At 42.4% G+C, this 25,986-nt stretch overlaps 2 protein-coding genes across 5 annotated transcripts in view; both read left to right on the top strand.

Moving 5' to 3' along the window:
• Positions 1–3,353, top strand: part of Tbc1d23 (TBC1 domain family member 23) — a 60,090-nt gene extending 56,737 nt beyond the window's left edge. For all 4 annotated transcript variants that reach the window (XM_070030386.1, XM_070030384.1, XM_070030385.1 and 1 more), the window contains 2 exons: positions 114–308; positions 1,733–3,353. In XM_070030386.1, coding sequence (XP_069886487.1) covers positions 114–308; positions 1,733–1,814 — 277 coding nt within the window. In that variant the 3' untranslated portion in view covers positions 1,815–3,353. The remainder of the gene's footprint in view (positions 1–113; positions 309–1,732) is intronic.
• Positions 3,354–5,854: 2,501 nt separating this feature from the next.
• Positions 5,855–25,018, top strand: Nit2 (nitrilase family member 2). Its single transcript, XM_070030380.1, has 11 exons — positions 5,855–5,929; positions 6,531–6,649; positions 8,004–8,124; positions 10,648–10,736; positions 14,621–14,714; positions 15,439–15,513; positions 16,952–17,030; positions 18,938–19,036; positions 21,854–21,909; positions 22,925–23,017; positions 23,204–25,018. Exons 1-10 carry the CDS (start codon positions 5,902–5,904, stop codon positions 23,014–23,016), a joined length of 852 nt encoding a protein of 283 aa, XP_069886481.1. The 5' UTR covers positions 5,855–5,901; the 3' UTR covers position 23,017; positions 23,204–25,018.
• Positions 25,019–25,986: the final 968 nt, after the last annotated feature.

The following is a 25,986-nucleotide window of genomic DNA, read 5'->3' as shown; positions in this document are numbered from 1 at the left end:
TTGTAACTTGAATATAATTTCAAATGGACATTTTTATAATTGATGTCAAAACAACACTGTTTGAATTAACATTTACAATTTTTTCTTCTGATATTCCCTTTTTTTCTTTCAAGTCATTTGTTGGTTACTGCAACACACATGTACTGTTTAAGGGAGATTCTTTCACGGAAAGGATTGGCTTATATACAATCTCGACAAGCACTAAATTCTGTAGTTAAAATTACGTCGAAAAAAAAACATCCTGAGCTAATTACTTTCAAATATGGAAACAGCAGTGCTTCTGGAATAGAAATATTGGCCATTGAAAGGTAAGATTTTTCTTGGGATGACATTATCTCAGTTACAAGTCATTAAGTACAGATTGTCTATTTTAGTGGAGCAGAATACTTGAAACACTTCGTGAGCAACATTTGCTGTATTTCCTTTCAGTTCTTAGTCATAAGTGGTTTAGCCAGTAGTACATAATTTCAGTAAGTTCTCATAGCTGATTTCCTAAGTTTTTTGCACAACAGTCTTTAAGAGTAGTGTATAACCAGTGCTGCATTAAAAATTGATTTGTAATAAAATAAGATAAATTCCCTAGTTTCCCTTTCTCTTACATTCATAATTTATAGTTTGCTATAGCCTTGCATATGTTCCACAGATTAAATATGTAATAGAATTTTTGTTCATTTATATAGAAATTTTTATATATAATTTTATTGTTATAAAGATATTATACCAGAGGGGTTACAATTTCATAAGTCTGGTAATGAGTACAATTCTTCTTGGATATTGTCACTTCTTTTTTTGCTTTCCCCCATGTAAATATTTGTTTTCCCCACAATGTATATTTCAGTTTTTACATAGTGTATAGTGAATACCATTCCTCTATTTCTGTACTCCTCTTCTGCCCTCCCAGACAAAAAAGACAAAACAACAACAACAACCAACAACAACAACAAAAAGAACCTATGTTTCCATTTCTTAGAATTTGTTTTGATAAATGGTATTTTAGATGTTCCAAGGAGTTAGGCCTAAGATACTCTACTTTGAGTATCTTATCTCCAGTTAACCACCAGAAAACCCAAAGTGTTGCTGTGGCTCAACTGGTAGAGTGCTTTCCTTGAATTGAAGAGCTGAGGGACAGTGCCCAGGCTCAGAGTTTAAGCCCCACGACCAATTTATCCCCCCCCCCAAAAAAATTATGTCTGTGTAACAGATTATATTTATATGGGGCAGTAGAGTATTACATATTATTACCTTGTGTCTTAGTGTCTAGCTGTTGTGTATATTTGATAATAAAGAATTTTAACTGTGCCATGGACAAAATCACATTGCTTTTATGCTTAGATTTTCTTTGGCTAGGTGCCAATGGCTTACACCTATAATCTTAGCTACTGAGGAAGCTGAGACCTGAGGCTTGAGGTTTTGGAACCAGCCCAGGCAGAAGAGTCTGTGAGACTCTTTTCTTCTGTTAACAAAAGCCCCGCATTGGAGTTGTCACTTAAGTGATAGAGCAGCAACAACAGTGAGCATAAAAGTTGAGCAAGAACTGAAGGCCCTGAATTCAAGCTCCACAACTGGTACACACAAAAAAGTTTCAGTTATCTGTTGCAGTAAGTTACAGGGAGCACAGAGGAGTGCATCTTTGTGCTGGCTTTGTGGATCAGGAGAAGCTTCCCTTTAGAAGGTGGCATGTCAGATGAGTCCCTAAGGAAAGCTGCTCTATATTATTTTTTTTCTCCCGTAGGTATTTGATTCCAAATGCAGGAGATGCTACCAGAGCCATAAAACAACAGATCATGAAAGTTTTGGATGCTTTGGAAAGTTAATATAAAAGAAATTTATTTAAATGAAATTAAGGCAACCAAGAGAAACATGAACATATATTTCCTAACTGAATACTAACCAGAGACCTTTCATTTGCTCATGGGGGTGCTTGAATAGCAGGTGTAAGTGCAAATTACTATAATCAATCTTGGGGTAGTTAAACTTTTTTTAAAGTTTTTCTTTGCAGTTTTGGTTTTATAAAATGATTTACTATAATGGTCAGATATTAAGTGACTTTGAAGTAACTGGCCATGTGCCCTTCCAGGCCGAGGGTACCGACACACCGACGCAGTTCTGTTTTGAAGAGCTGTTTTAAGGGAACATGTGTCACTTTGAGGTTTCAAAACAACCATACAGATACATGTGTGCAATGTCTTCACTGAACATTAGAGAGAATTGGTCAAAGAGACATCCTTAATTACCACATTTAGTTTTACCCACTGAGAAATATCAGAAACTGAGGACATAGGTTAATAATTATCTCACTGTTTTATTCTTAAAAAGAATGATGTATTTTTATTAAAATGGTTGATGCTTCCAGCCAACTCCAAATGTAGGCTCTCAAGTGAGATAGGGGAGCACTGGTTTCTAAGTCATCTTTGCTTCCTTAGATAATTATTTGGACACTAAATGCTTCAGAGGTACTAAACTTCACAATGGTTTCTAAGGAGCAGTTAAAAGTATTATAATAACTAGAAATGTTAGGATTAAAGCTGGACTTAGGAGGATAGAAATGTATCTCTAAAAATGCTATTGGTCATTATTACAAGTATATTTCGTTTAGGATATTTCAAAATACATTGATTTATCCTTCTTGAGATGATGGTCTATGATCACACTAATAGCCACTTAAAAGCCAGATCATCTATTGGATACATTTCAATTGGTTTATATTGCATCCTTAAATGTTTTTCTTTTCTTTTTATTCTATCTTCTCACTAAAGATCCAGTGGTATAAAGCTACTTTTATTCTCTTAATATTACATAACTGAAGTGATCTGCTTTGTTTTGCAGCTTTCTCAGCTTAATTCACTGAGGCCTATTTAGTCACACATGATGAGAGGTCCAGAAACATCTTTGGGGCCACGGATGGCTTTTGTAAAGTCTATTTGGGAAAATAGCAAATATAATCTACCATGTCCTAAAATGTAACAGATTATCTCTATGGGACCGATAGATATATCTAGATGTACCCTGTCAACAGCCAGTTATTTTAATTTACTTAAGGGAAATCAAGTGAATAAAAGACTATATAGTTCAAGAAATTTTATTCTGATACCTATATAAAAAGTTTACCTGAGTGGATGAAGACATTTGCATGAAATTGCACCTAGTGCTGCAGCACTTGATATTTATAACTCTCCCTAAACTATTGCATTGCATTTTTTCCATTTTCTTGGCCCTCCTTTAGAAATGTTCCCAAGTCTCATTTTTTCACCCACTTCAGCCATGGGACCCTTTTTCATAATACTGATGTAAAGACATTTGTGTTACTGTTTATAAATTACAATTGTAAATAAACTGGTACAGTTTGCTCAAAACTTTTTGTTCTTAAAGACAATGTCTCTTGTCTTTTTCCCTATTTGTAAATATCTAGATACTATGCAATTAGAAAGTTGAAAACTTTTTTTAAAAAAGGTTTTGGCGAGCTTTACAACCTTGGTGCAGGGGGGGGGGGGGGAGGGGGAAGGAGAAGGATTGGGATGGGGGGGAGGGGGGAGGCTGGGAAGGGATGTGAAGGGTAAACAAAGGAGGAGGCTGCAATGCTTGGTAAGAAATGTACGCATTATCCTGCCCATGTAATTGTAACTCCTCTGTACAGTATGTTCACAAATAAAATTAAATTAAATTAAAAAAAATAAAGGTAAAGCAATGAGACAAAAAAAAAAAGGTTTTGGTAGCATACATTAGTTGTACAAGAGGGTGAACGTACTGTGACCATTTCCATACATGCATTCAAATGCTCCTCCCTTCAACCTTACCCCACCTCTTACTGTCCTTCATCCTCCTTCCTGAAGGAGGATGAGGAATAGTGACCAGGTCCTGAGTTCAAGCCAGAGTACTATCACACACATACACGAAAGAAATGAAAGGCCTTAAACAATGGATCACATCATGTTAGTGATTTGGAAAACATAAAGTGTTGGTTGCTTTACCCCACTCAGCTACAGATTTAATTTAATTCCAATAGCAGTTATGAGATGTTGTATGTGTGTACTCAGGATCTGAGAGTTGTTTTTTTTTCTCTCAAGATTGGTGCTCTGCCACTTGAACCACAATTGTATTTCCGACTCTTTGCTGGTAATTGTGGATAAGAGTCTCACAGTTTTCTGCCCCAGCTGGCTTTAAACCATATCCTCAGATCTCAGCCTCCTGAGTAGCTAGGATTTACAGGCATGAACCACCATCACCTAGCAAAATATTTTTATTTTTGCCAATTATTTTCAACTCAATTGAATATTCTTATAGTAACCTCTAAATATTTCAAACAGGCCTGGCACACACATTTCCTAAGAGTAATGATACATTCTGCCCTAATCACAATACCACAAAAAATCAAAGTGTAATTGTCTCCCAATGTTTTTATACTATTCCTTAAAACCGCAGTGTTTGAGAATTAAAAAGGAAGTTTACAATCCACTGAAGGATTTTTAAAATTTTTTCTTTATTGAGATTGATTACATAAATGTCTCAATATTGTCAAACATTTTAAACTTCAAAAGGTGAGTTGTCATTATCATCGTCTAAAATGTTTGTGAATTTTGTGAGCTTTGACTATACATCTATTTCTTCCACGTCTTTCCTTTTGCTGTTCCCTCTTTCTCATTCCCTCCCTCCCATCGCTGCCCTTGAGTCGCTTAGTTCACTTGCATCAATGTCCAGTGCAGCTGATGGACCACTCTGCTGTATTGTATCACCTGTTTCCTTCTGATTCTGTGCCCACCCCCTAGCTTTCCTCATCTGTGCACATGTATACACCATATGTGGGGTCAAAAACACAGAGTCATCTAAAAACAATAGACAAATTAAGAGGTCCTTTGTTTCTTGTATCTCTTGCATTTTGACTTTAACATCTGCCTATCAGGGAGACCATGTGCCATTTGTCTCTGATCTTGGCTTATTTCACTCAACATGATTTGTTCTAGTTCCATCCATTTCCCCGAGATTGCCATTATTTTGTCCTATCTAACGGCTGTGTGTGATATTCCATTGTATACAGGCACCACAATATATGGATCCATTCATCTGTAGTGGGGCAGCTGGGTGGTTTCCCACATAAGGATTTTTATCCGCAAATCTGCCAAAGACACAAAACGCCTACAAAAATTAGCAATCAAATATAAATGCAGAAAAAAGGATAATTAGCATTGATTTGTTGTTGAAATGATTGTTTCACTCTCACCATCTCTCACTCATCCTCAGGCTTGTGTTGGTCAGACCTACCACCCACCTCTCAACACCCGCCCCCTCCCCGCCCTTCCCCCCGACTCCAGCCAATCAGCATCACAACTCTTGCTCTGGCCACCGAGTGAACCAATAGAAAGAAGCTCATTCCTCTGTTCTCGTGTTTTCCCGCCCCGGAGAACCTGTTTCGTAAACATTTACCAGGACACTCCGGTGACTGAGGCTGCTCTTTCTTTGCCCCTTGCCTTTGGTGACATTCTGCTTTCAGAATGTCGTTTTTTAGTGCCAACAGCAGTCCATTACAACTTGGGGTGGGGGGGGCAGGGAGGGAGGATGAAGCTCAATGTGAAGCCCCTGCTTAGCATAGACAGAGTGCTGCGGTTCGAGCCCCAGCACCACAAACCACAAAGGCATCCCTTTCCCCACCGCAACAGTGGAGACAGGATCTGAGGCAGGAAGACAGGCCTGCTCTCCTGCAGACCTTGGGCCCCAGCTGCGGGCTAGCGGGGGACCTGGCTGGGGGGGCGGGCCCTGGCGTGGGGCGGGGCCCTGGCGTGGGGCGGGGCCCTGGCGTGGGGCGGGGCCCGGCTGGGGGCGGGGCCCTGGCAGGCACGCCCGCTGGGCCTTGGCCCCACCCCTCGCACGCTGCCACTCCCTGGGAGTCTGCGCCTTTCGCCACCTTCGATGTGGCTTCCGCGGGGAGCCATGGCTAGTAAGTAGCGTCGTCCGACCCCCGCAGCCGCCGTAGCGGAGGGGGGGGGGCGTGGAGATTATGGCGACGCTCTGGCGGAGACCCGCGGTCTCAGCTCCGAGCGCCCCGCGTCCCCGCCGCCTTGTAAATCACAGTGTGGACGGGTGCGGGGAGGGCGGCGCGGGCCGCGCGGCGGCGTCCGGACGGCTCTAAGGTGGCCCCGCGCCGCCGGGATTCCAGGTTTCCGGCCGACCCGGGAGCGCGCGGGGCCTGGGAGCCCCGCCGCCGCCGCCCTGCCTGGCCTCGCGGCGCGCGCGCGCGTGTGTGCGCGTGCGTGTGTGCGCGTGCGCGCGTCTCCCGGTGGTTACGCGCACCGGCGCCCACCCAGGCCCCATGCCGCCCGCACTCGCGGGGAGCGCTCCACAGCCCGGCTCCCCACTGCCTTTCGAGTGACGTCGGCAGCTCGGAGGCTGAGCACTCTCGGGGCTCACCTGGAGCCAGCGTCGGTCAGCTCGTAACCCGTCGCACCGGCCCGTTAGGTTGGCGGTGCCCGGGTCCGAACTGCGAGCTCTCTCCGAGGTCACCCGTCCGGTCTCTGACCCCTGCTTTGTCGTCCGCCCAGCTTTCCGCCTGGCCCTCGTCCAGCTTCGCGTCTCCTCCGTCAAGTCCGATAACGTCACCCGCGCGTGTGCACTCGTCCGGGAGGCCGCCAAACAGGGAGCCCAAATCGTCTCCCTGCCGGTGAGTACGGGCTGCTGGAACGCGGTCCTTGTTCCGGTTGTCCTTAGGTCCTCCAGCCGTGCCCTCGGAGCCCCAGTGTTGTCTTTGTCACGAAGTCATTAGCAAGGGCCTTTGTCATGGGATGCGCCGGCGTGGCTGCAGAGCTTTAGGTCTGTAGGATCTATTCTCTTCTGACTTAGGTAGTGCTTGTGTGCTTGCTTCGTGCCTTCTATAATTATGCTTTGAGGACCAGAACATGTTGGAGTTAGCGCTCAACCGTCAGCCTTTTCTGAGAATTTTTTGAGAGCCTGTAGCTTCCAGCCGAAGGTTATCTCACACTTAGATGTCTGAAAGTACTGAGGCCCAGACAGGGGTCCCCAGAAGTAGAGAACTTTGTATATCATCTTCTCTAAGGTCCTTATGAGGGTCAGTGACTGTGGCTGTTCCAGATACCACCACTTCCTGTAGCCGTGGAAGGAGACAGTTCTTTGCAAATTTTCAGAGCTCCCCGGTCTTTTAGCCAGGCTTTAGCCCAGAGCAAATGTGGCCAGAAAGAATGGTTAACACATGAGCCCCAGATCTGTTAGCACCAGTCATGGAGTTCACCTGCACTTGTTACCTAATCATGGTGTCTTACCGGTTTCTGTTGCTGAGAATGAAAGCAGTTGACTTCTGTGTATGCTTGCTTCTGTGACTGACTTGCATCTTGTACAAGCTGGGGATCTCCCAGCTTGAGATTCCTAGCACATGCTTGGTATGTGGACCATGTTATTCAATGCGAAGTAAGTAGATCTGGATTTTGAAATTTAATAACTTTGGCCTTTTTTCTGCCATGTCAGTTGTTGAAGACAGCCAGCCCCCTACACCACTCCCCATTAATGAGAAACTTCGTAAGATCAGAATGATAAGAGTTAAAGGAGATTTAGAAACAGCTTGTTTCAGAACTCTGTGTGTGTGTGTGTGTACTATATATATACATATATGTATATATAATATTTTATTGCTTGTCTAGTAAATAATATGGCTTTGAACTAAAAAAGTTCATCCCAATACCCAGCCATGTGAGTAAGCCTAATCCATAATGGAGGCCAAATACCCAAGCTTGGGAACCCATTGTTCAGCCAGACTTAGTCTTGACATCAACCGAGACGTGATAGAGCTCACATGACTCTTCCTGTAGCCCAACATGGGTCAGTTGCCTAGACTCCTTTAGGCCTTAGGCTCTTTAGCTCTGGGGTTTTTTCTTGGCTGTGTTTTACCCATTCAAAGGAGCACATATGTGGAAACAGCACTTGCCTTCTTCCCACAGAACTTTACAATGGATTGGATGGAATGGTGGTTCCCCCCTCTTTTTTATCTGCCTGTATCATTCTAGGAGTGCTTTAATTCTCCATATGGCACGAAATATTTTCCTGAATATGCAGAGAAAATTCCTGGTGAATCTACACAGAAGCTTTCTGAAGTAGCAAAAGAATGCAACATATATCTCATTGGAGGTAATTCCTTCCATGTGGAATAATGTCCTAAGCATTAAAACATTTCAATGATTTTTTATTACTGTGCAACATAATTCAGCTTGAGAAAAATGAGTTTCCTAAGCAGAATGTCACATGCCTATAATCCTACCTCCTAGGAGGCTGAGACAAGAGGGTTGCGAGTTTTAAGTCAGCCTGGGCTATATAATAAAACCCTATCTCAAAAAAAAAAGTTCAATGTGATTATGAAGAGGAAATTTCTATGCGGTTAATCCAGTATACACAAAAGACACCTACATGCTTTTATGCAAAATTATTTATGTAAAGTAATACTAAATTTTATAGAAAGACACGTCAGACTAATATTGATGAGCCAGGCATTGCATCTGTCTGCAGTCTTAGCTATTGAGGAGCCTGCGATCTAAGGATTTCTGTTTGAAGCCAGTATGAACAGGAAAATCCTTGGGGCTCTTTTTTTTTTTTTTTTTTTTTGGTCGGTCATGGGGCCTGAACTCTGGGCCTGGGCGCTGTCCCTCAGCTCTTCAGCTCAAGGCTAGCGTTCTACCACTTGAGCCACAGTGCCAACTTCTGGCTTTTTCTACTTATGTGGTACTGAGGAATTGAACCCAGGGTCTCATGCAGGGGAGGCAAACACTCTACCACTGAGCCCCCTTCCCAGCCCCTCTCTGGGACTCTTATCCTAATTAATCCCCTAAAAGCCAGAAGTGGAGCTGTGGCTCAAGTGGTAGAGCACTAGCCTTGAACAAAAAAAGGTCAGAGATAGCACCCAGAGTTCAATTCCCAGGGCCAGCACAAACACAAACCCTACTATTGATGATTTTCCGTAGAGAAGAAGTAGAAAAGCAGGAGAGATAGAAATGTGTATCTAAGCCAGGTGCTAGTAGTTCATGCCATCCTACTTACCTGAGAGGCTGAGATCTGAGGATCTTGGTTCAAAGCCAGCCTGGGAAGGAAATTCTGTAAGGTTCTTTTCCTTTTTTTTTTTTTTTTTTTGGGTCCGGTCATGGGGCCTGAACTCTGGGCCTGGGCGCTGTCCCTCAGCTCTTCAGCTCAAGGCCAGCACTCTACCACTTGAGCCACAGCGCCACTTCCGGCTTTTTTTCTTTTTCTTTTTGTGGTGCTGAGGAATCGAACCCAGGGCCTCATGCATGCAAGGCAAGCACTCTACCACTGAGCCACCTTCCAAGCCCATTCTGTAAGGTTCTTATCTCCAGTTAACCACCAGAAAACCAGAAGTGGTGCTGTGGCTCAAAGTGGTAGAGTGCTAGCCTTGAGCAAAAAGATCTCAGGGATAGCAACCAGGCCCTGAGTTCAAGCCCCACAACCAACAACAACAAAACAAAAAACAAAAAAAAAAGAAATGTGCATCTATAGAATTCATGGATACCACCTACATAAAAGCAGCTTTATTCTTGTGACTTTGAAATACATTTTAAGTGTTTTATTTATTAAAATACAGTAAATCTGTATTCAGTAAATATAACAAAATTATGTCGGTTAAGACTGGAAATAAGAGTTGGCAAAACAAGAAACATCTAGATGGATGAGCATTTACTTATACAGAACCTGTCACATGACATCTTGCCTTGAGGCTTTGGGGGATGTGGTATTTTGTTATGTTTGATTTGTTGAGGCAGGGGTAATTGGGGCTTGAACTCAGGGCTTCTTGCTCTCATTTGCCTTTTTTTTTTTTTTTAAATCATAGCTGACACTCTGCCCTTTAGCTGTGCCTCTACTTTTGACTAATTTTAATTTTTATTGTTATTATAAAGGTGATGTACAGAGGGGTTATAGTTTCCTAAGTCAGGTAAAGAGCACATTTCTTTTTGGACAGTGTCTTCCCTTCCCTTTCTCTTCCCAGTTTTTCCTTCCTGTCCCCATCCACAAGTTGTGTAGCTCATTTTCTGCACAGGGTCTATGAATACCACTGCTGCATTTGTACTTCTGACTTTTTGCTAGTTAATAAGAGGTAAGATTCTTCTTGATTTTTTTTTCTACCCCAGCTGACTTCAGACCTCAATCCTCAGATCTCAGCCTCCTGAGTAGCTAGGTGCCTCTGGCACCCAGCTTGGGATATAGTTTTGCTGTAGAATGTAGTGAACTTCAGTTGTCAGTAAGAAATTGTTTTACTCTGTCATTTATTTTTTATTGTTATTATAAAGGTGATGTACAAAGGGATTACAGAGTTACATAAGTCAAGTAATGAGTACATTTCTTTTTGTTACCTCTTCCCTTCCCTCGCGCCTTCCCAGTTTTTCCATCCCATCCCCACCCTATTTTCTTTCTTTCTTTTTGGCATCTAATCTAATTATATTTTGTCAGCACTTTGGAGTTTATCTCTGAATGATATAATTAAGAAAAAAATGCTTAAATAATGCTTAGAATAAACTTCATTATCAGCCCCAAATGACAATTTGCTGGGCTTTTATCTAGTAATTACAGAAATTTGCTACATTCTTTTTCTTCTTATTGTTTTGTGTGCTAACATATGATGATATATATTCTATCTTCTCTAATTGAAAGGCTCCATCCCTGAAGAGGATTCTGGGAAATTATATAACACCTGTGCTGTGTTTGGGCCTGATGGAACTTTGCTAGTAAAGCACAGGAAGGTAAGAAGGGATATAAAAGTATTGTTCCTTTTAAGAATTTGCTGTGAGGGCTGGGAAGGTGGCTCAGTGGTAGAGCGCTTGCCTTGCATGCATGAGGCCCTGGGTTCGATTCCCCCGCACCACATAAGCAAAAAGAAAAAAGCCAGAAGTGGCACTGTGGCTCAAGTGGTAGAGCACTAGCCTTGAGCTGAAGAGCTGAAGGACAGCGCCCAGGCCCAGAGTTCAGGCCCCACGACCGGACCCCCCCCCCCCCAAAAAAAAAAGAATTTGCTGTGAAGTCTCCTAGTCCCTCTTTCCATTTTATTTTATTAGCTTGTATTTGATAATACAGAGGTCCCTCCTATCATAGGTTTTGTCTGAATGGCACAAATGTCTGTGCTTGGTCACTTGTGTATTTCTGTAAATGAAGATACTTGTCACAGTTACTCCATGTTTCCTATCTGGATTTTTGTTTGCCTGGAATGTCTTTTCTCTTTTCCCTTCTCATTTTCTCCCTCTCCTTCCCATTTGCTTCCTCTTTCTCCTCCCCTTCCTTCTCCTCCTCTCTTCCCCCTTTTCCTTCCCTCCCCCTCTACTCTCCATTCTCCCTCCTCTTGCCTCCCTCCTCTCATCTCCCCTTCCCCCTCCATTCCCTTTCCCCTTTTCCCCTTTTCCCCTTCTTCCCCCTCTGCTCCCTTTCACTTTCTCCTTTCCCTTTCTTTTCCCTTCTGCTTTCCTTTCCTCACTTTTCCTTCCCTCCCCTTCTCTTCTTCCCTCCCATCCCTTCCCCTCCCCTTCTCTTCCTCCCTTCCCTTTCCTCCCATCCCTTCTCCTCTCCTCCCCTCCCCTCTCTTCTTCTTCCTTTCCCTCCTCTACCTTTCCCCCTTCTTTTCCTCACTCCCTTTCCCTCCCCTTCCTTTCCCTTTCCACCTTCTCTTCTTCTCCCTTCCCCTTCCCTTTTGACTAAACAATGATTGTCTTGCTAGGCGGGTGCTCTACCATCTGAGGCACACTCTTAGCCCTTTTTTGCTTTACTTATCATTTGAAAACTATCTTGTATTTATGTCTGAGTTTTCTTACACTATAATCTTCCTAATTACACTTTCTACAAGCTGAAATGATAGGTGTTGTCGTGCTAGATTTTATTGGTGTCAGCCTTTATTGGAGGCTGAAGTGGCCTGGAACTGAATTGTGATCCTCCCAATCTCCACCTTCCAAATAGCTAGTAGTATGGGGGTGAGCCACCCATGAGATAAAATTAAAGAGCTGATGTTGGCTTTTGTATTATTGTTCCTCCCCTCCTTTAATGTCTTTGTTGGATTTTGAATCCAGGGCCTTGTGCATTGTAGGCACTACTACATTGTATGTTCTATCTCTAACCACACTAACTTTTTTCTTTTGAGTTATTGTCCTGGAGATTATAGTTTCTATAATCTATCCATCCAGCTCCATACATCCTAAGTTATACTGCATCATTTCATGTGAAAATTAAAGACCTTTTTGGTCCTATAGCTTCCATTTTCCTACCCATCATTCTTTGCACTGTAATTGCAATATGTTTCATGTATATATAAGTTATGTGTAGCAGCCATTTTTAATTTAGTTGTAAGTACTTTAAATAGTTTTAACTCAAATTCAGTATTATATGTGTTGAAAGTATTTTAAATTAAGAAGAAAAAGATTTTAATGTTTACTCAAATAGTTACCATTTCTGGTATTTTCTTTTTCCTATTGACGATTCTCTTCTGTCTGGTGTCTATTCATTTAGACAGAAAGATTGCTTTTAGCATTTTTGTAATGAGATTATGAACTCTATATTTTCTTGTAAAGATAAGCACTTTGTCTTTTTTTGTTTGTTTGTTTTTTTGTTTTTTTTTGTTGTTGTTGGTTGTGGGGCCTGAACTCTGGGCCTGGACATTGTCCCTCAGCTCTTCAGCTCAAGGCTAGTGCTCTACCACTTGAGCCACAGCGCCACTTGCGGCTTTTTCTGCTTATGTGGTGCTGAGGAATTGAGCCTAGGGCCTCATCATGAATGCAAGGCAAGCATTCTACCACTGAGCCACCTTCTCAGCCCGTCTTCAGTTATTTTGGTGCTTTTTTGGGGGGAGGGGGAGTTTGTGGGGCTTGAACTCAGGGCCTGGGCACTGTCCCTGGGCCTCTTTGTGCTCAATGATAGCTCTACCACTTGAGCCACAGTGCCACTTCTGGCCTTTTCTGAGTAGTTTATTGGAGATGAGAGTCTCATGGACTTTGCTGCTCAGGTTCCCTTTCAGCTGCAGTCCTCAGAGCTCCATCTCCTAAGTAGTGAGGATATTAGGTGTGAGCCACCAGTGCCCAGCTGAGCACAGTTCTTTTTAGTGTATCTCCTCGGTCCTGCGTTTACTGGTTCATGACTATGGAATATGCTCCTCTATTGATTAGGCTTTATTTATTTTGTCTAAATTTCTTTTATAAGTTTATGGATACAGTCTTACGCGTTATTTGTTAGATTTATTTCCTCACTGGTACTTTTATCTTTCATATTAGTGTATTATTAATTCTATAAAGAGGTTTCATTATATTATTTTCATCTATTCATATAATGTACTTTGATCAGATTCACTCCATTACTCTTCCTTATACTCCTACCCCTTCTTAAGACAATTTTAATAGGTTTTGTTATCTTACTATCATATGAAGCGTTTCTGTCAGAATCACTTCCCTGTCACCCTCTTCCCCTCCCCACTCCCTTTCATTACCACCCTTTAATAGTCTCCTCACCTTCATTTTTACTCATGTCATTCTTTTTTTTTTCTTGTCTGGATAGTAAACAGAATATGTGAAGCCAGGTGCCTGTGGCTCAGGCCTGTAATTCTAGCTATTCAGAAGGCTGAGATCTGAGGATTGCAGTTCAAAGCCAGTCTGGGCAGGAAAGTCCGAGACACTCTGATCTGCAATAAACCTCCAGAAAACCGGAAGTGGCTTTGTCACTCAAGTGATAGAGCGCTAGCCTTGAGCTGAAGAGCTCAGGCACAGCACCCAGGCTGAGTTCAAGCCCCATGACCAACAAAAAAACAAAAAAGAGAATATGTGATATTTGTCATTGTCAATCTGGCTTATTTCATTTAACATGACCATGTCCAGTTCTGTCATTTTCCCTGAAAACAACCTGATTTCATTCATCTTCAGTGCTACTCATTCCCTATACCTCTTGCCAATTTTGGGGTTCTGAGATGTCTTCATTTAGCATTTACAGTGAGTAAAAATACCAACACATTCACTTGTGGGCAGGAACTGGAGGGAAAACTGGGGAAAGTGAAGGAAGGGGTACATTGTCAAAAAAAGAAATGTGCTCATTACCTGACTCATAAAAAGATAACGCCTCTGTACAACACTTTAATAATAAGGGTAAAAACATATTAAAAAACCCAACACATTAATTATGTTCCATTAAAACCGTGGATACTGATTTACATACCATACCTGGGCTCCGGTGACTCATGCCTGTAATCCTAGCTACTTAGGAGGCTGAGGTCTGAGGATCACGGTTCAAAGCCAGCCTGGGCAGGAAAGTCCTTGAGACTCTTCAGTAAACCACCAGAAAACTAGACCTGGCGCTGTAGCTCAAGTAGTAGAGTGCTAGCCTTGAGCTGAAGAGCTGAGGGACAGCGCCCAGGCCCAGAGTTCAAGCCCCACAACCAAAAGTTATAACTTGCAGAATCATTTTCCCAGTTTCCTGTAGAATTCCTTTTTTCTTTTTTTTTCACTTATCAGCCAGCTTGTGGGTGCACATTGGGCAAATTATGGGTACTGTTTATACCATTGATCTTGGAGGATTTCCATATCTGACAGGGGAAAGATGTCTGTTATTACAGCTGTGAACTCTGCTGGAGAGGAGATAACCAAACCCATTATTTGTGATGCAGATCCACCTGTTTGACATTGATGTTCCTGGGAAAATTACATTTCAAGAATCTAAAACATTGAGTCCTGGTGATAGTTTCTCCACGTTTGATACTCGTATGTACCAGATTAGTTTGCCTCTTTCAGCAATCCCAGAAAAGAGGAGAGGGTATTCCTTTCTTACTCTTCTATGTCTGTCTCCAACTTCTTCATGGAAGTGAGGATGACAGAGAACAGTCAGGAATGAGTCTGGAAAGTTCAGGTTGGATGGAGATCTAAAGATTCTGCTCTTCCATTTGGCCATCGCCTTCTGTGCTAACCTTCAGAGAATGCCTGTTTGGCCACAGTTCAACACATTCCACATTAACAGTAAGCCTTCAGCTAGAGTGAATTCCTCATATCTACTCTAATGTAAACTGTCTTTGAGATGAAATTCCAGTATGGAAGAACTTAGGCTGGGCGCTCGTGGCTCATGCCTATAATCCTAGTACTCAGAAGGTTGAGATCTGAGGATCACAGTTCAAAGCCAGCCAGGCAGGAAAGTCCATGAAACTCTGATCTCCAATAAACCACCAGAGAACCAGAAGTGGTGCTGTGGCTCAAGTGGTAGAGCACTAGCCTTGAGCTGAAGAGCTCAGGGACAGTACCCAGGCCCAGAGTTCAAGGGCCCCCTACCAAAAAAAAAAAACAACAAAAAAAGAACTTAGAAATTTTCTCCATTCAGGACTCCTGTGTTAATTGTCCCTTCCCAGTGTTTGTGATCATGGAGGCTTGATATTACCTGCCATATCATAGCACAGGAAGCTAACCTCTCACTTGTACATTTTCTGTTTGAAAACAGCTTACTGCAAAGTGGGCCTGGGCATCTGCTATGACATGCGTTTTGCAGAGCTTGCGCAAATCTACGCACAGAGAGGTGAGATGGTGTGGGTCAGGTGACAGAGGTGCTTCCAGTCTGGTCTCTGTGTGGGGAAGGAGACTCAAGCACAGGCTTCACACAGAATGCACAACATGCTCAGAAAAGTTGGACTTAGCGTCTCACTATCTCCATGTCTAGCCTGTTCACCTCTGTTTGGCTAATCCAACTTTTGCTGTGTAGAAATGTTAGTTTTGAGGGTTGTATTTCTGTGTGTGTGTGTTGGGGGGGGGTTCAACTTAACACACATCATGTAGTTAAGATAGGAATCATGCTCCTTAATGTTTGCTCTACCTTTAGTTCTAGTTTCTGTGCCAGTTCTGGGAGTGGTCCCTGAGCTTTTTCCCCTCGAGGCTGAAGCTTTACCACCTGACTCATATCTCCACTTCTAGATTTTTGCTGGGTAATTGGAGATAAGAGTCTCTGGGATTTATCTTGTTAGGCTGGCTTGGAACCACGAATCTCAGATCTCAGCTTCCTGAGTAGTTGAGATTACAGGTGTGAACCACCAATTCTGCTTTTTTTGACTTCCTTTTGAACTCCTTCTATTACTGGATTTGGAGTCTCAGCACAAGTGAAGCAAGGTTGTATCTTGGATTTCTGTGCTAAGATATCTAATTAGTAATATTTTGTATGCCAAGCCATCAGAAGATCTGTGTTCTAGTACCAACTCTTTCCATTAACTGACACAATACTTTGAACCTAGTCAATCTCAGAAGCAGTGTACGTTTTTAGTTTCCAAGTAGGAATGGTGTGAGGAATAATAGAGAACTCATAAAGACCTTTGTTGGTACTCAACACATGTTAGCACCCTTCCTACTCAACTGTGGGTAAAGTGAGGCAGTGAGGATGGCTTGGGTGCAGCTCAGCAGAAGGTGGAGACACACAGGCTCTTCACAGACACTGCCAGCCCATTTCCGCAAGTGCTAGAAACTTCACTCCGTTTCAGTTGGAATCCTCACAGTGTGTGTTTCTTGACCTGGGACACTGACCATATCACACTGAGAAAACTTTGACAGTTCTCTACAGTTTTTGTTGGTTGTATGTTCAACGCATATATCTCTCAAAAAAGAGCTGTATCTGACTAGACTGACATCGTTTTTTTTTGTTGTTGTTGTTTGTTTGTTTTTTGTTTTCCATCGTGGGGCTTGAACTCTAGGCTCATTGCTGTCCCTGTGCTCTTCACCTCAAGGCGAGCACTCTACCTCTTGAGCCACAGCTCTACTTCTGGTTTTCTAGTGGTTTATTGGAGATGAAAGTCTCACACACTTTCCTGCTTGGGCCGGCTTTGAACCGTGATCCTCAGATCTCAACCTCCTGAGTAGCTAGGATTACAGGCATGAGCCACTGGCGACCGGCTGATTGACATCTTTTTGTACTTAGGGTTAAGTTAGGTTAGGGCCTGGTATCCACTGTCGTTTGGCTTTTCACCCCCAAGGCTGCCAGCTGTTAGTGTATCCTGGAGCTTTCAATTTGACCACGGGACCAGCCCACTGGGAGCTGCTTCAACGAGGCCGGTAAGAAAGGAACCAAGCTTCTCAATGTTGCTTCTTTGTGGAAAGGTTTTTAGTGTGGTGAAAGTACCAAAGTGGAAACGTGCAGTGCTAGCATCCAGCGACAGGGCGGGATGAGTCTGGAGGAAAGGCTGCTGCTGAGCTCACCCTGTCAGAGGCCATGGAAAGCTCATCAAGGATTTTTAAGGACTGGGTTTTTGCATTTTCCAGAACATTCAGCATTGATTGATTAGGTAGTGATTGTATTTTTCGATGATTAAATATGAATTGGTCTCTCTGTTACTCTCTTTCCTTTGGTGGTTGTGGGATTTAAACATAGAACCCAGTGAGAGCAATGGTAAACGAGCTCATTTCCTACTCCAGATTAGTTTCCTTTAGGACAATTGCCAGTAACTTTTACAGAGAAATTGCGTGTGTGTGGTGTGTGCATGTGTGCATGCATGCGTGCACCAGTACTGTGGCTTGAACTTTGGGGTCTTGTGTTCTTGCCTAGCTTTTTTTGCTCAAGGTATGAGGCACACCTCCACTTCTAGATTTTTGTTGGTATTAGACATAAGAGTCTCTCAGATTCAGGGCTAGAAATGGGGCTCAGTGGTAGAGTGCTTGCCTAGTATGCATGAAGACCTGGGTTCAATTCCTCAGTACCGCATAAACAGATAAAGCCAGAAGTGGTGCTATGGCTCAAGTGGTAGAGTGCTACCCTTGAGCAAAAGAAGCTCAGGGACAGTACCCAGGTCCTGAATTCAATCTCCAGGACTTGCAAAAAAAAAAAAAAAAGAGTGAGATTTATCTGCATGTGCTGGCTGATCCTCAGATGACAAATGGTAAAATTGTAGTTGGGAGCGGCTCGTACCAGGTGCTGAGCTTATATGCGCAGAGTCTCCAAGCCAAGAAAAGAAAAACAAGACTTATGTTGAAAGATTGGTGGTTTCAGTGCAGCTGACTGCCACTCCCATTGGGTGCTACCGCTCTGTCTTCTACTCCATCTTCCTAGTCCTGGGGATAATCTTACTCTGCCCAGAAACTCATGATAAGCCCTTGTTCTTCTCAACTGCAGCACAAGAGCCTTTCACAAGCATCTCTGACATGTCATAGTTGTTTATTCCTTAGCTCTCTAAGTCTCAATGGTAATGAAGGTGAAATAGAAGAAGAGGGTAACATGGAAAGGCAAAAACTGTGTGTGTGTGTGTGTGTGTGTGAGAGAGAGAGAGAGAGAGAGAGAGAGAGAGAGAGAGAGAGAGAGAGAGAGAGAGAGAGAGAGAGGGAGAGAGAGTATAAGTGCTCTACAAACCATGAGTGTCTCCACAGATCATGGACATTAACATTGCTTTAAATGGGGAGCATAAATTAAATGGAGGAAATGTACCTGTGGAAAAATTTGTATTTCAAGCACACACAACAACCAAGCTTGCTTGCTTACTCAGCTGGTGCTCTACCACTTGTACCCAATTGGCCTTGAACTCATGAGCCTCTAGCCTCAGCCTCCTGAGTGAGTGCTGGGAGACATGCAAAACCATGCCTGGCTCTATTCGCTCATCTTAAAAATTGGTTATTTTTAGCTGGTGGCTCACAGCCTATAATTCTAGCTACTCTGGAAACAGATCTGAAGATCGTGGTTCAAAGCCAGCCTGGGCAGGAAAGTCCATGACTCTTATCTCCAACTAACCATGAGGAGAGATAAAAGTGGAACTGTGATTTAAGTGGTAGAGTACCAGCCCTGAGTACAAAAGCTCAGGGACAGTGCCCAGACCGGCCAAAAAACAAAAAGATTGAGACTGAGATTTTAAGTTGCTGTGTATTATGGATGTTAATCCCTTGTTAGATAGACAGACAGTTTGGAAATATCTCGCCCATTCTGTATCTATAAAACAGATACATAGTGTGAGTTCTTCCCTGACCATTGACTGCAGGGCTGTGGATAACCAGGTGTATGTGGCGACAGCCTCCCCGGCTCGGGATGCCAGCGCCTCCTACGTGGCCTGGGGACACAGCACCGTCGTGAATCCTTGGTGAGTATGTCTCAGTGAGCTGAGCTCAGGGTTGCCTGGCGTTCACCTCCGACTTGTATTTTATATCCTGAAAGGCAGGAGAAGCTGCCGCTTGAAACCCCTACAAGAAAGAATTCATCCTTCTGGATGGATTGAATGCTCTTTGCATGATTTTCATTGCCAGTCATACCTGCATAAACGAGGCAGCTGCGATAGGTGGAAAGAGTAAAAGAAGCTCCTTAACTTTGGATTTTGGTTAAAATTTAGGCTGAGTGACTGTTCCTAGAGCAAGAATGTGTTACAGGGCAAGGACTTTGTTCCCAATGTAATGATTACAGGAATGGGGAGGATGGAGGTAGTAACGGAAACTATGACCCTCTGCTCTGAAAAGGGAAAGCATTTGTTTACTCAGTGAAGGCAACATGTAAGACTGCCCCGTCATCCTTTGATGTACCAACCGCCCCCTCCCCCAATCTCAGCCTAGACCCCTGTCTTTATTAAGCTTGGTTTGTAGATAGTAGAATTGTTAGTTTGCCGGAACTATTATTTTAACCCAGGACTTTGTACTTGGCTTTATTCCATGCAGCATCCACAAACATATACTGTCATTCTCTCCCACACCCCCCCTTCCCCCCCCTTCTCAGATATTTCTGCAGTTTCAGAATAGACCAGTAACAAGAATGAGAAGGGTTAAATAGTACTGAACGGTCTCAAAGGGTCTGAAATTACAGCACTCAGAGCTCTATGAATGGCTACAAGGCCTTCAAACACATAACTAGTGAGAGGATCTCAATGATTCTTCTGTCTGTTCCAGGCTGTTGTAAGGCCTTCAAAGTCATTTGGTATGTATTAGAATAGACACACATGCTTCTAGTCAGCTCTCTCATAGGATTAGCATAGCATGTTTTCCTGAGTGATAATTTTGCATAGCCTGCAAATGATAAAAATACTCAAATGGCCTTTTACATAAAAAAATTTCGGGGAAGTGGCGCTGTAGCTCAAGTGGTAGAGCGCTCGCCTTGAGCTGAAGAGCTGAGGGACAGCGCCCAGGCCCAGAGTTCAAGCCCCACGGCCGACAAAAAAAAAAAAAAAAAAAAAATTTCGGAAGTGGTGCTGTGGCTCAAGTGGTAGAGTGCTTGCCTTGAGCTGAAGAGCTGAGGGACAGCGCTCAGGCCCAGAGTTCAAGCCCCCACGACTGAACAAAAAGAACTTTTTTTCCTACTCCTGCAGCATTGGAAGTCAGGAAGGGTTATGCTGGCTTGAAAACTTTCATGAATTTGCATCAAGTTCCTCAGTGTTCTTATTAGTGATAGGCTTGCTCTCTGTCTCTTGGGTGGTTCTGCTCCACAGATAGTTCTCCTGTTAGTGATTGAGCCAGATGTTCTAACATAAAGTGATCTGCCTTATATTTCTTCTGTGGAAGTACGTTGATGTTGGGGTAGATACCTGAGGATACATAGAGAGCAATTTTTGAATGCTCTGATAAAGATTAGACAAGATCAGCAAAGGATTTTGTTAAATGGAATTCACAGTGTTATTTACAGCTCATCTCTGGTGGAGATATTTCTGGCTATCTAGTAAGTAGAGCTAGTGATTATGTCATATTGTTATTGTTAGAAATGGCTTGGGATGTTGGGGGTGTTGTATAAGGAAACCATCTCAGAAAGAACTCAGCAGAGCGAAGTTTCCCTCCTTCCTTCCTGCCTGTCTTCCTTTTCTTTTCTCAGCAAGGCAAAGTTTATTTCTGCAGAGGTGTGTGCCACCAGCCAAACGTCTGGCAGGAAAGCACACAGAGCAGGCAGGCTGTCCCCTTTTTGTCCCAAACACAGTAGGTCGTCCTGCCCTCTCTACTCAAATTGGCCAAGCTCAAGTTCGCAATCTGCTGGCGATTGGCTGGTTAGAAGAAGATAAAATATATTTACATAAAGTGACAGGAAGACTTTAAGAGTAACAGTACACCATCAATCTCAAAACAAACTCATACCCTCTGCTGTTTTCTGGAACAATCTACAGTGTGTCTTAATTCCATCTTGGAACACCAATTAAGACAGAACCTTACATTTCAAAAGCCTTATTTGTCCCAAAGCATTTCCTCCTTTCCTTTCATTACTTGCTGATGTTGTCTTAGCAGAATCATCAACAAGAGTTAAGTCACCAGGCCAAAGCAGGGACTTTTAAGCAACCCATTTTAATAGAAAATATGGCTTTTCTCATGTTCTGCACGGTGACTTTGGAGTTTCACCAGGGTTAAGAGTCTAAGCACTGGAAAACGGTTTCCAGGTTTCTCTAGATTTTTGAAGGCATATTGTTCCCACCAGCATGGCACATGGATCTTCAACTTCTCTCTACACCCCACGCATTGAAACCATTCTCCTAATCTGAAGCTGAAGCCAGTTAGCATAAAGACAGATTTCAGCTAATCTGGGGCCTGTTTGGCTCAGCCACAGCACCCTCAGTTGAGGTACAAGCCTAGGCAGGTGGGAGTTGCAGATGAAGACTGACCTCGCTTTAGCACGCTTGGGAGGAGATGGGATGGTGTTTCAAGTTGGCTCAGGTTTTACTCTATTCTCAGATGTTTATAGCAGTATGCAGTTTGCAAAACATACTCTAGACTTTTCTCACTAAGTCTCACAGAGCTCAGATTTTGACTTTATAGAGCAGGAAATAGAGATTGCACATGGCTTGCCACAAGGTCACAGCTCTTTAAATGCCAGGACAGGAATTCACGTACCTACTGTTTTAGATCTCAGAATTTTCTTCTTTTGTGCTATGAACTGGTATAAAACACATTGAATACTCAGCCTCGGTGGATCCATTCATTCTCCTTGAATCTTTCAGGGGAGAAGTCCTGGCCAAAGCTGGCACTGAAGAAATGATTCTGTTTTCTGACATAGGTAAGGTTTCCCCTGCTACTGTTGCTGCTGGTGAAGCTGAGGTGTAGGTAATAGAGAGGACAAAAAGGGACCTCCAGCGAGAGTTTCCAGATTCTTGTTACCCTCAGAGAAGAATTCAGAGGTGAGACAGTGTGGAAGAGGAAGGCAATTTTATTACAGAGTGAAAGGAAGTATACATTTCTCAGGAGAGTGATGCTTTCCACACTTCTCTTCCTGTTATACTAGATCTTGGCATTGTGATAAAAGGTTACACAGGTCATTTTTTGTTGTCACTCTAGTGACAAAGGTGATTTCATTTTTTTCCTTATTTTTATCAATACTGGGACTCAAACCCAGAGCCTTGTGCTCTCCCTTTTCCAGTTCAGGGCCGGTGGGTGTTCTACCACTTGAGCCACACCTATACCTGCTGGTTAATTGGAGATAAGAGTCTCTCAGACTTGTCGACACAGGCTGGCTTTGAACCACAATCCTCAGATCTCAGCCTTCTGAGTAGCTACTATTTCAGATGTAAGCTAATATTCCAGGGTGGCTGAAATATTTATCATATCAGGTACAGGTGGGAAGATCAGACATGATGCCCACAGTTCCAACTGTTTATAATACAAAACCTAGATCAAGGGATGTTCATTCCACACATAAATAGCTAGCTTCTGAGTTGCTGCTGTTTAACATTCCTTGTTTTTCTTTCTTGCCCTTGATCCCATTAAACCTTCTCTCACAGTAGTTCAGGTCTGATGTCCTACTACTAAGGCCAGGTCCCAAGGCTATGAAACTTCAGTCTCTTGGGAGGAAAAGCTCTCTTTGCCTGTCCTCATTTATCCTTGACTAGATTCTAGTTTTGAGGCTAAGCCCTGAGTTTTGTTTGTTTGAAATGTTTCCAGAGAAGTGCCAGGTCATCTGCATTTAGATAAGACCAGTGTTATTGAGTCACTTGCTGAGATTTCTTACTTTTAGTTTGGGAAAGAAATCCTCCTGATTAGCAAATTATTAATCACGCGCTTTCCTATTTTTGCAGACTTGAAGAAGTTGGCTGAAATACGTGAGCAAATACCCATTTTTAAACAGAAACGATCAGACCTTTATGCAGTGGAAACAAAAAAACCTTAAGGTTTGTTTCCAGCATGTCATTAAACAGGAAGATACGACTGCACGATCAGCTATTAAATTCTTACCTTTTTGATAATGTATTGAGGATGTTGGGAATTGATGTAGGGTCTTTCGCAAACGCAAACTACCTGTATCCCTCCACTATTGAATTTTTAAATAGACCTTAAATTTTTTTTCTCTTCCCTAGAGAATTCTATTGCTAGATCCTCAGCATGCTGACATTTTGCATGTTAGTTTGAAAAGATGATGGAGGCCAATGTCAAGGAGCAAAAAGAGGAAGCCTGGCTTTGAAACTTAAATTGCCATTCAACAAAGCACAATTCATTCAACAAAGTACAGTTCATCTTGATCAATGTCCTTTCGGTAGTCTCACCTATCCCTTCCCTCACTTTTAATTTTGTAAAATATACATTTTTTGCTGCATTCTTTCTTCTTACTCTCTTCATCTACCGCCCTCCCCTTGACTCCACTCCAACCCTTTAAAGGCTGTTTATTGGTGTTTATCTTGTTGACCTAGGATTTTGCCTTTCTAAGGAATACTATTTGAGTTCTTTCCTGAATTTACCATGTTTCAGTTAATGAATATACACTTGAAGCTTCTTTATAGTTGTTGCCTCAAGCAGTGGATAAAAATGCCATGTTGGTGTCACAGGCTTGTTTCACCTAATACCAGCAGGTTTGTGTGAAGCTCTTATCCCACTCATTGGAATTGGAATCTTTTATCTGGAGAACCTCCTCTGGAGCTATCTATTCTGTATGGCTTTTGGATCCCCATCTACTGGGAATCTAGGTGTTAGGTCTTTGGTATTTGTCAGCAGTGACAGTCTCTTCCCTTCTCACAGCCTTTTCATATTTAAGGAGCTAATGAACTCCTCTCCTGGTCTTGAAGGAAAGGCTGGGTCAACAGTAAGCCCCATGGAAGAATGGCACTGGTGACGGTGGAACAAACTCAGTAAAGATTTGCAGATTTTCCTGACTGGTTTGAGTGTCTCAAAGTCTCATCATTTTCTACTTTTCCTTATGAACACTCTCTAGCTGCATAGATCAGAGCTATGTAGGCTCGTGGTTTTCAGACCTTTTGGTGTTCCACATTAAGATTTCTTAATGCATTATCTTTGATCAGTTACCCCTTTTCGTTATTTTCTCCCTCCCTTCCAATCATATATTTTTCCACTTTTGTTAAATTTTGCAGGGTATTTATTGAATTTATAACTGCATTCTTCCCACTTCCTCTATCCTTCTCCTTTTGGCCCCATCCCCTACACCTCAAATCCCTTTATACAATTAAACACTTCAATGCATTTTCTCAAGTAGTGGCCTGGCAATTTATAACCAGCTGTCAAAAGAATTTAACAATCACTGATTACTGTGGCTTTGGCCAGGAATCCACATGCCACTTCAAAAGAGCTGGGATCATACCCAATTAATTGCCTCTTGAGGCCTAATGCAGTACTGGTCCACTACACCACTGGCTATGAATGACAGATATTGACCATACTGGTACATAAAAATTATTAGTAAAAGATACATGAAGTGCATTCTATTAATGAGCGAAGTAATCACCTGGCATTTAATCTCTGGAAAATAGCACCGTGTCCTCAGACCAAGTGTGAAAAACATGACTTTTCTTCTATGTGCAATTTGGTGAAATCTGACATTTATACTACCATCTAGGAAATATAAACTTAAAAGCAAGTTTAGCAGCAAACTTGAGACAGGATTATTATACCCACTTCTTTCTCTAACCACCAATTTACCAAGGCAGTCTTTGGCTAAATAGGCCTCTTGTACATAAAGCAGTCTTAAGATGACAATCTGTTGATTTCTTCAAATACTATTTAAAGTGTGATTAAAGTAAAACTGCAATTTCCAGAAAGCAGAAAGTGCTGCATAAATTGCATTAAAATTTTTAAAAACTTGTTCTAAAAATGTACACATTACCTGATGTAACTGTAACCTCTCTATACAGCATCTTTACAAGAAAATAAAATTTAAAAAAGTTGTTTCCTGTTCTTATATCACATTATCAAGGATTGTTTTAGGTATGCTTCTCAGAAGGTTGCATGTGGGTGAGGACTGTTATACTCACTGGACCAATATATAAAACTAGCTGCAAGGCCCAGATCTAATTGGAAACATTCTAGGCTCCTATGCAAGTGTGGCTAAGACACAGGTAAAGAATGAAGTACAGCAGCTCTCCTAGCTGTGGCGCCTCACTTCACGGCTGGAAGAATACCCTCAGAAAACACCATTCACCCCTGGTTTGGAGGCATGGCTCAGTTGATCGAGCACAACCCACGAGTAAAAGCATCTCTGAGGGAGTTTAAATCCCAGTCTTGGAAAACACCACCCAATAAACTTGCTATGCTTACTTTGAGTCTGTAATACATAACTGAATTCACCCAACACTAAGTCAATGAGTAAACTACCTATCTTTCTGCCCAAAGAATAGATAAAAGAGTTGAATGTAATATTTATTTGGTGAATTTACATGTGAGGTCATTTACAAAAGAAAAGATACAGACAGATGCAGCTTTCAGTGCAATTTCAAATATTTTCAAAACAGGCAAGTCTGTGAGAATTTGGAATGATAGTACTGAATGGCACATGCTTCCTTTGCTTTTCTCTACTCAACCCCAGAAGGAAAGAAGAGATAGAAGAAAATGTCAGTGTTAATGTAAATACAGCCATGCAAATAAAAACTTTTTTCTTTAAAGCCAGACATTCAGATGTAGAATATTTTCTGTATTGAAGGGTTATCATAACTGAATAACAACAAAATGCAAAGCTAACTTTCCATTATTCCAATCATTATGTTAAGTGCCCCTACTAAAATCAGTTGGAGGGTTCCTCAGTATTTTCCAAAGACTGACTTTGGAAGGGGACTCATTTCTAATAGTTTCTAAAGATAGCATTTGTAGACAAAATCTTTTTGGTTTCAACAGGATATAGCACCCTTTGAAAGAGGGT

Source organism: Dipodomys merriami, unplaced genomic scaffold, assembly GCF_024711535.1.
Source record: "Dipodomys merriami isolate MVZ:Mamm:240054 unplaced genomic scaffold, mDipMer1.0.p SCAF_2, whole genome shotgun sequence".
In the NCBI taxonomy this organism is placed as follows: domain Eukaryota; kingdom Metazoa; phylum Chordata; class Mammalia; order Rodentia; family Heteromyidae; genus Dipodomys; species Dipodomys merriami.
Note: the sequence above shows the minus strand (reverse complement) of the source record. Positions and strands in the feature narration are given on the sequence as shown.

Excerpts from the sequence above, each read along its gene's own strand:
- Nit2 (XM_070030380.1), top strand. The coding sequence starts at position 5,902 with ATGTGGCTTCCGCGGGGAGCCATGGCTA. Across the intron at positions 10,737-14,620 it reads TGCTAGTAAAGCACAGGAAG|ATCCACCTGTTTGACATTGA; the intron begins GTAAGAAGGGAT and ends TTTGTGATGCAG. Across the intron at positions 21,910-22,924 it reads GATTCTGTTTTCTGACATAG|ACTTGAAGAAGTTGGCTGAA; the intron begins GTAAGGTTTCCC and ends CTATTTTTGCAG.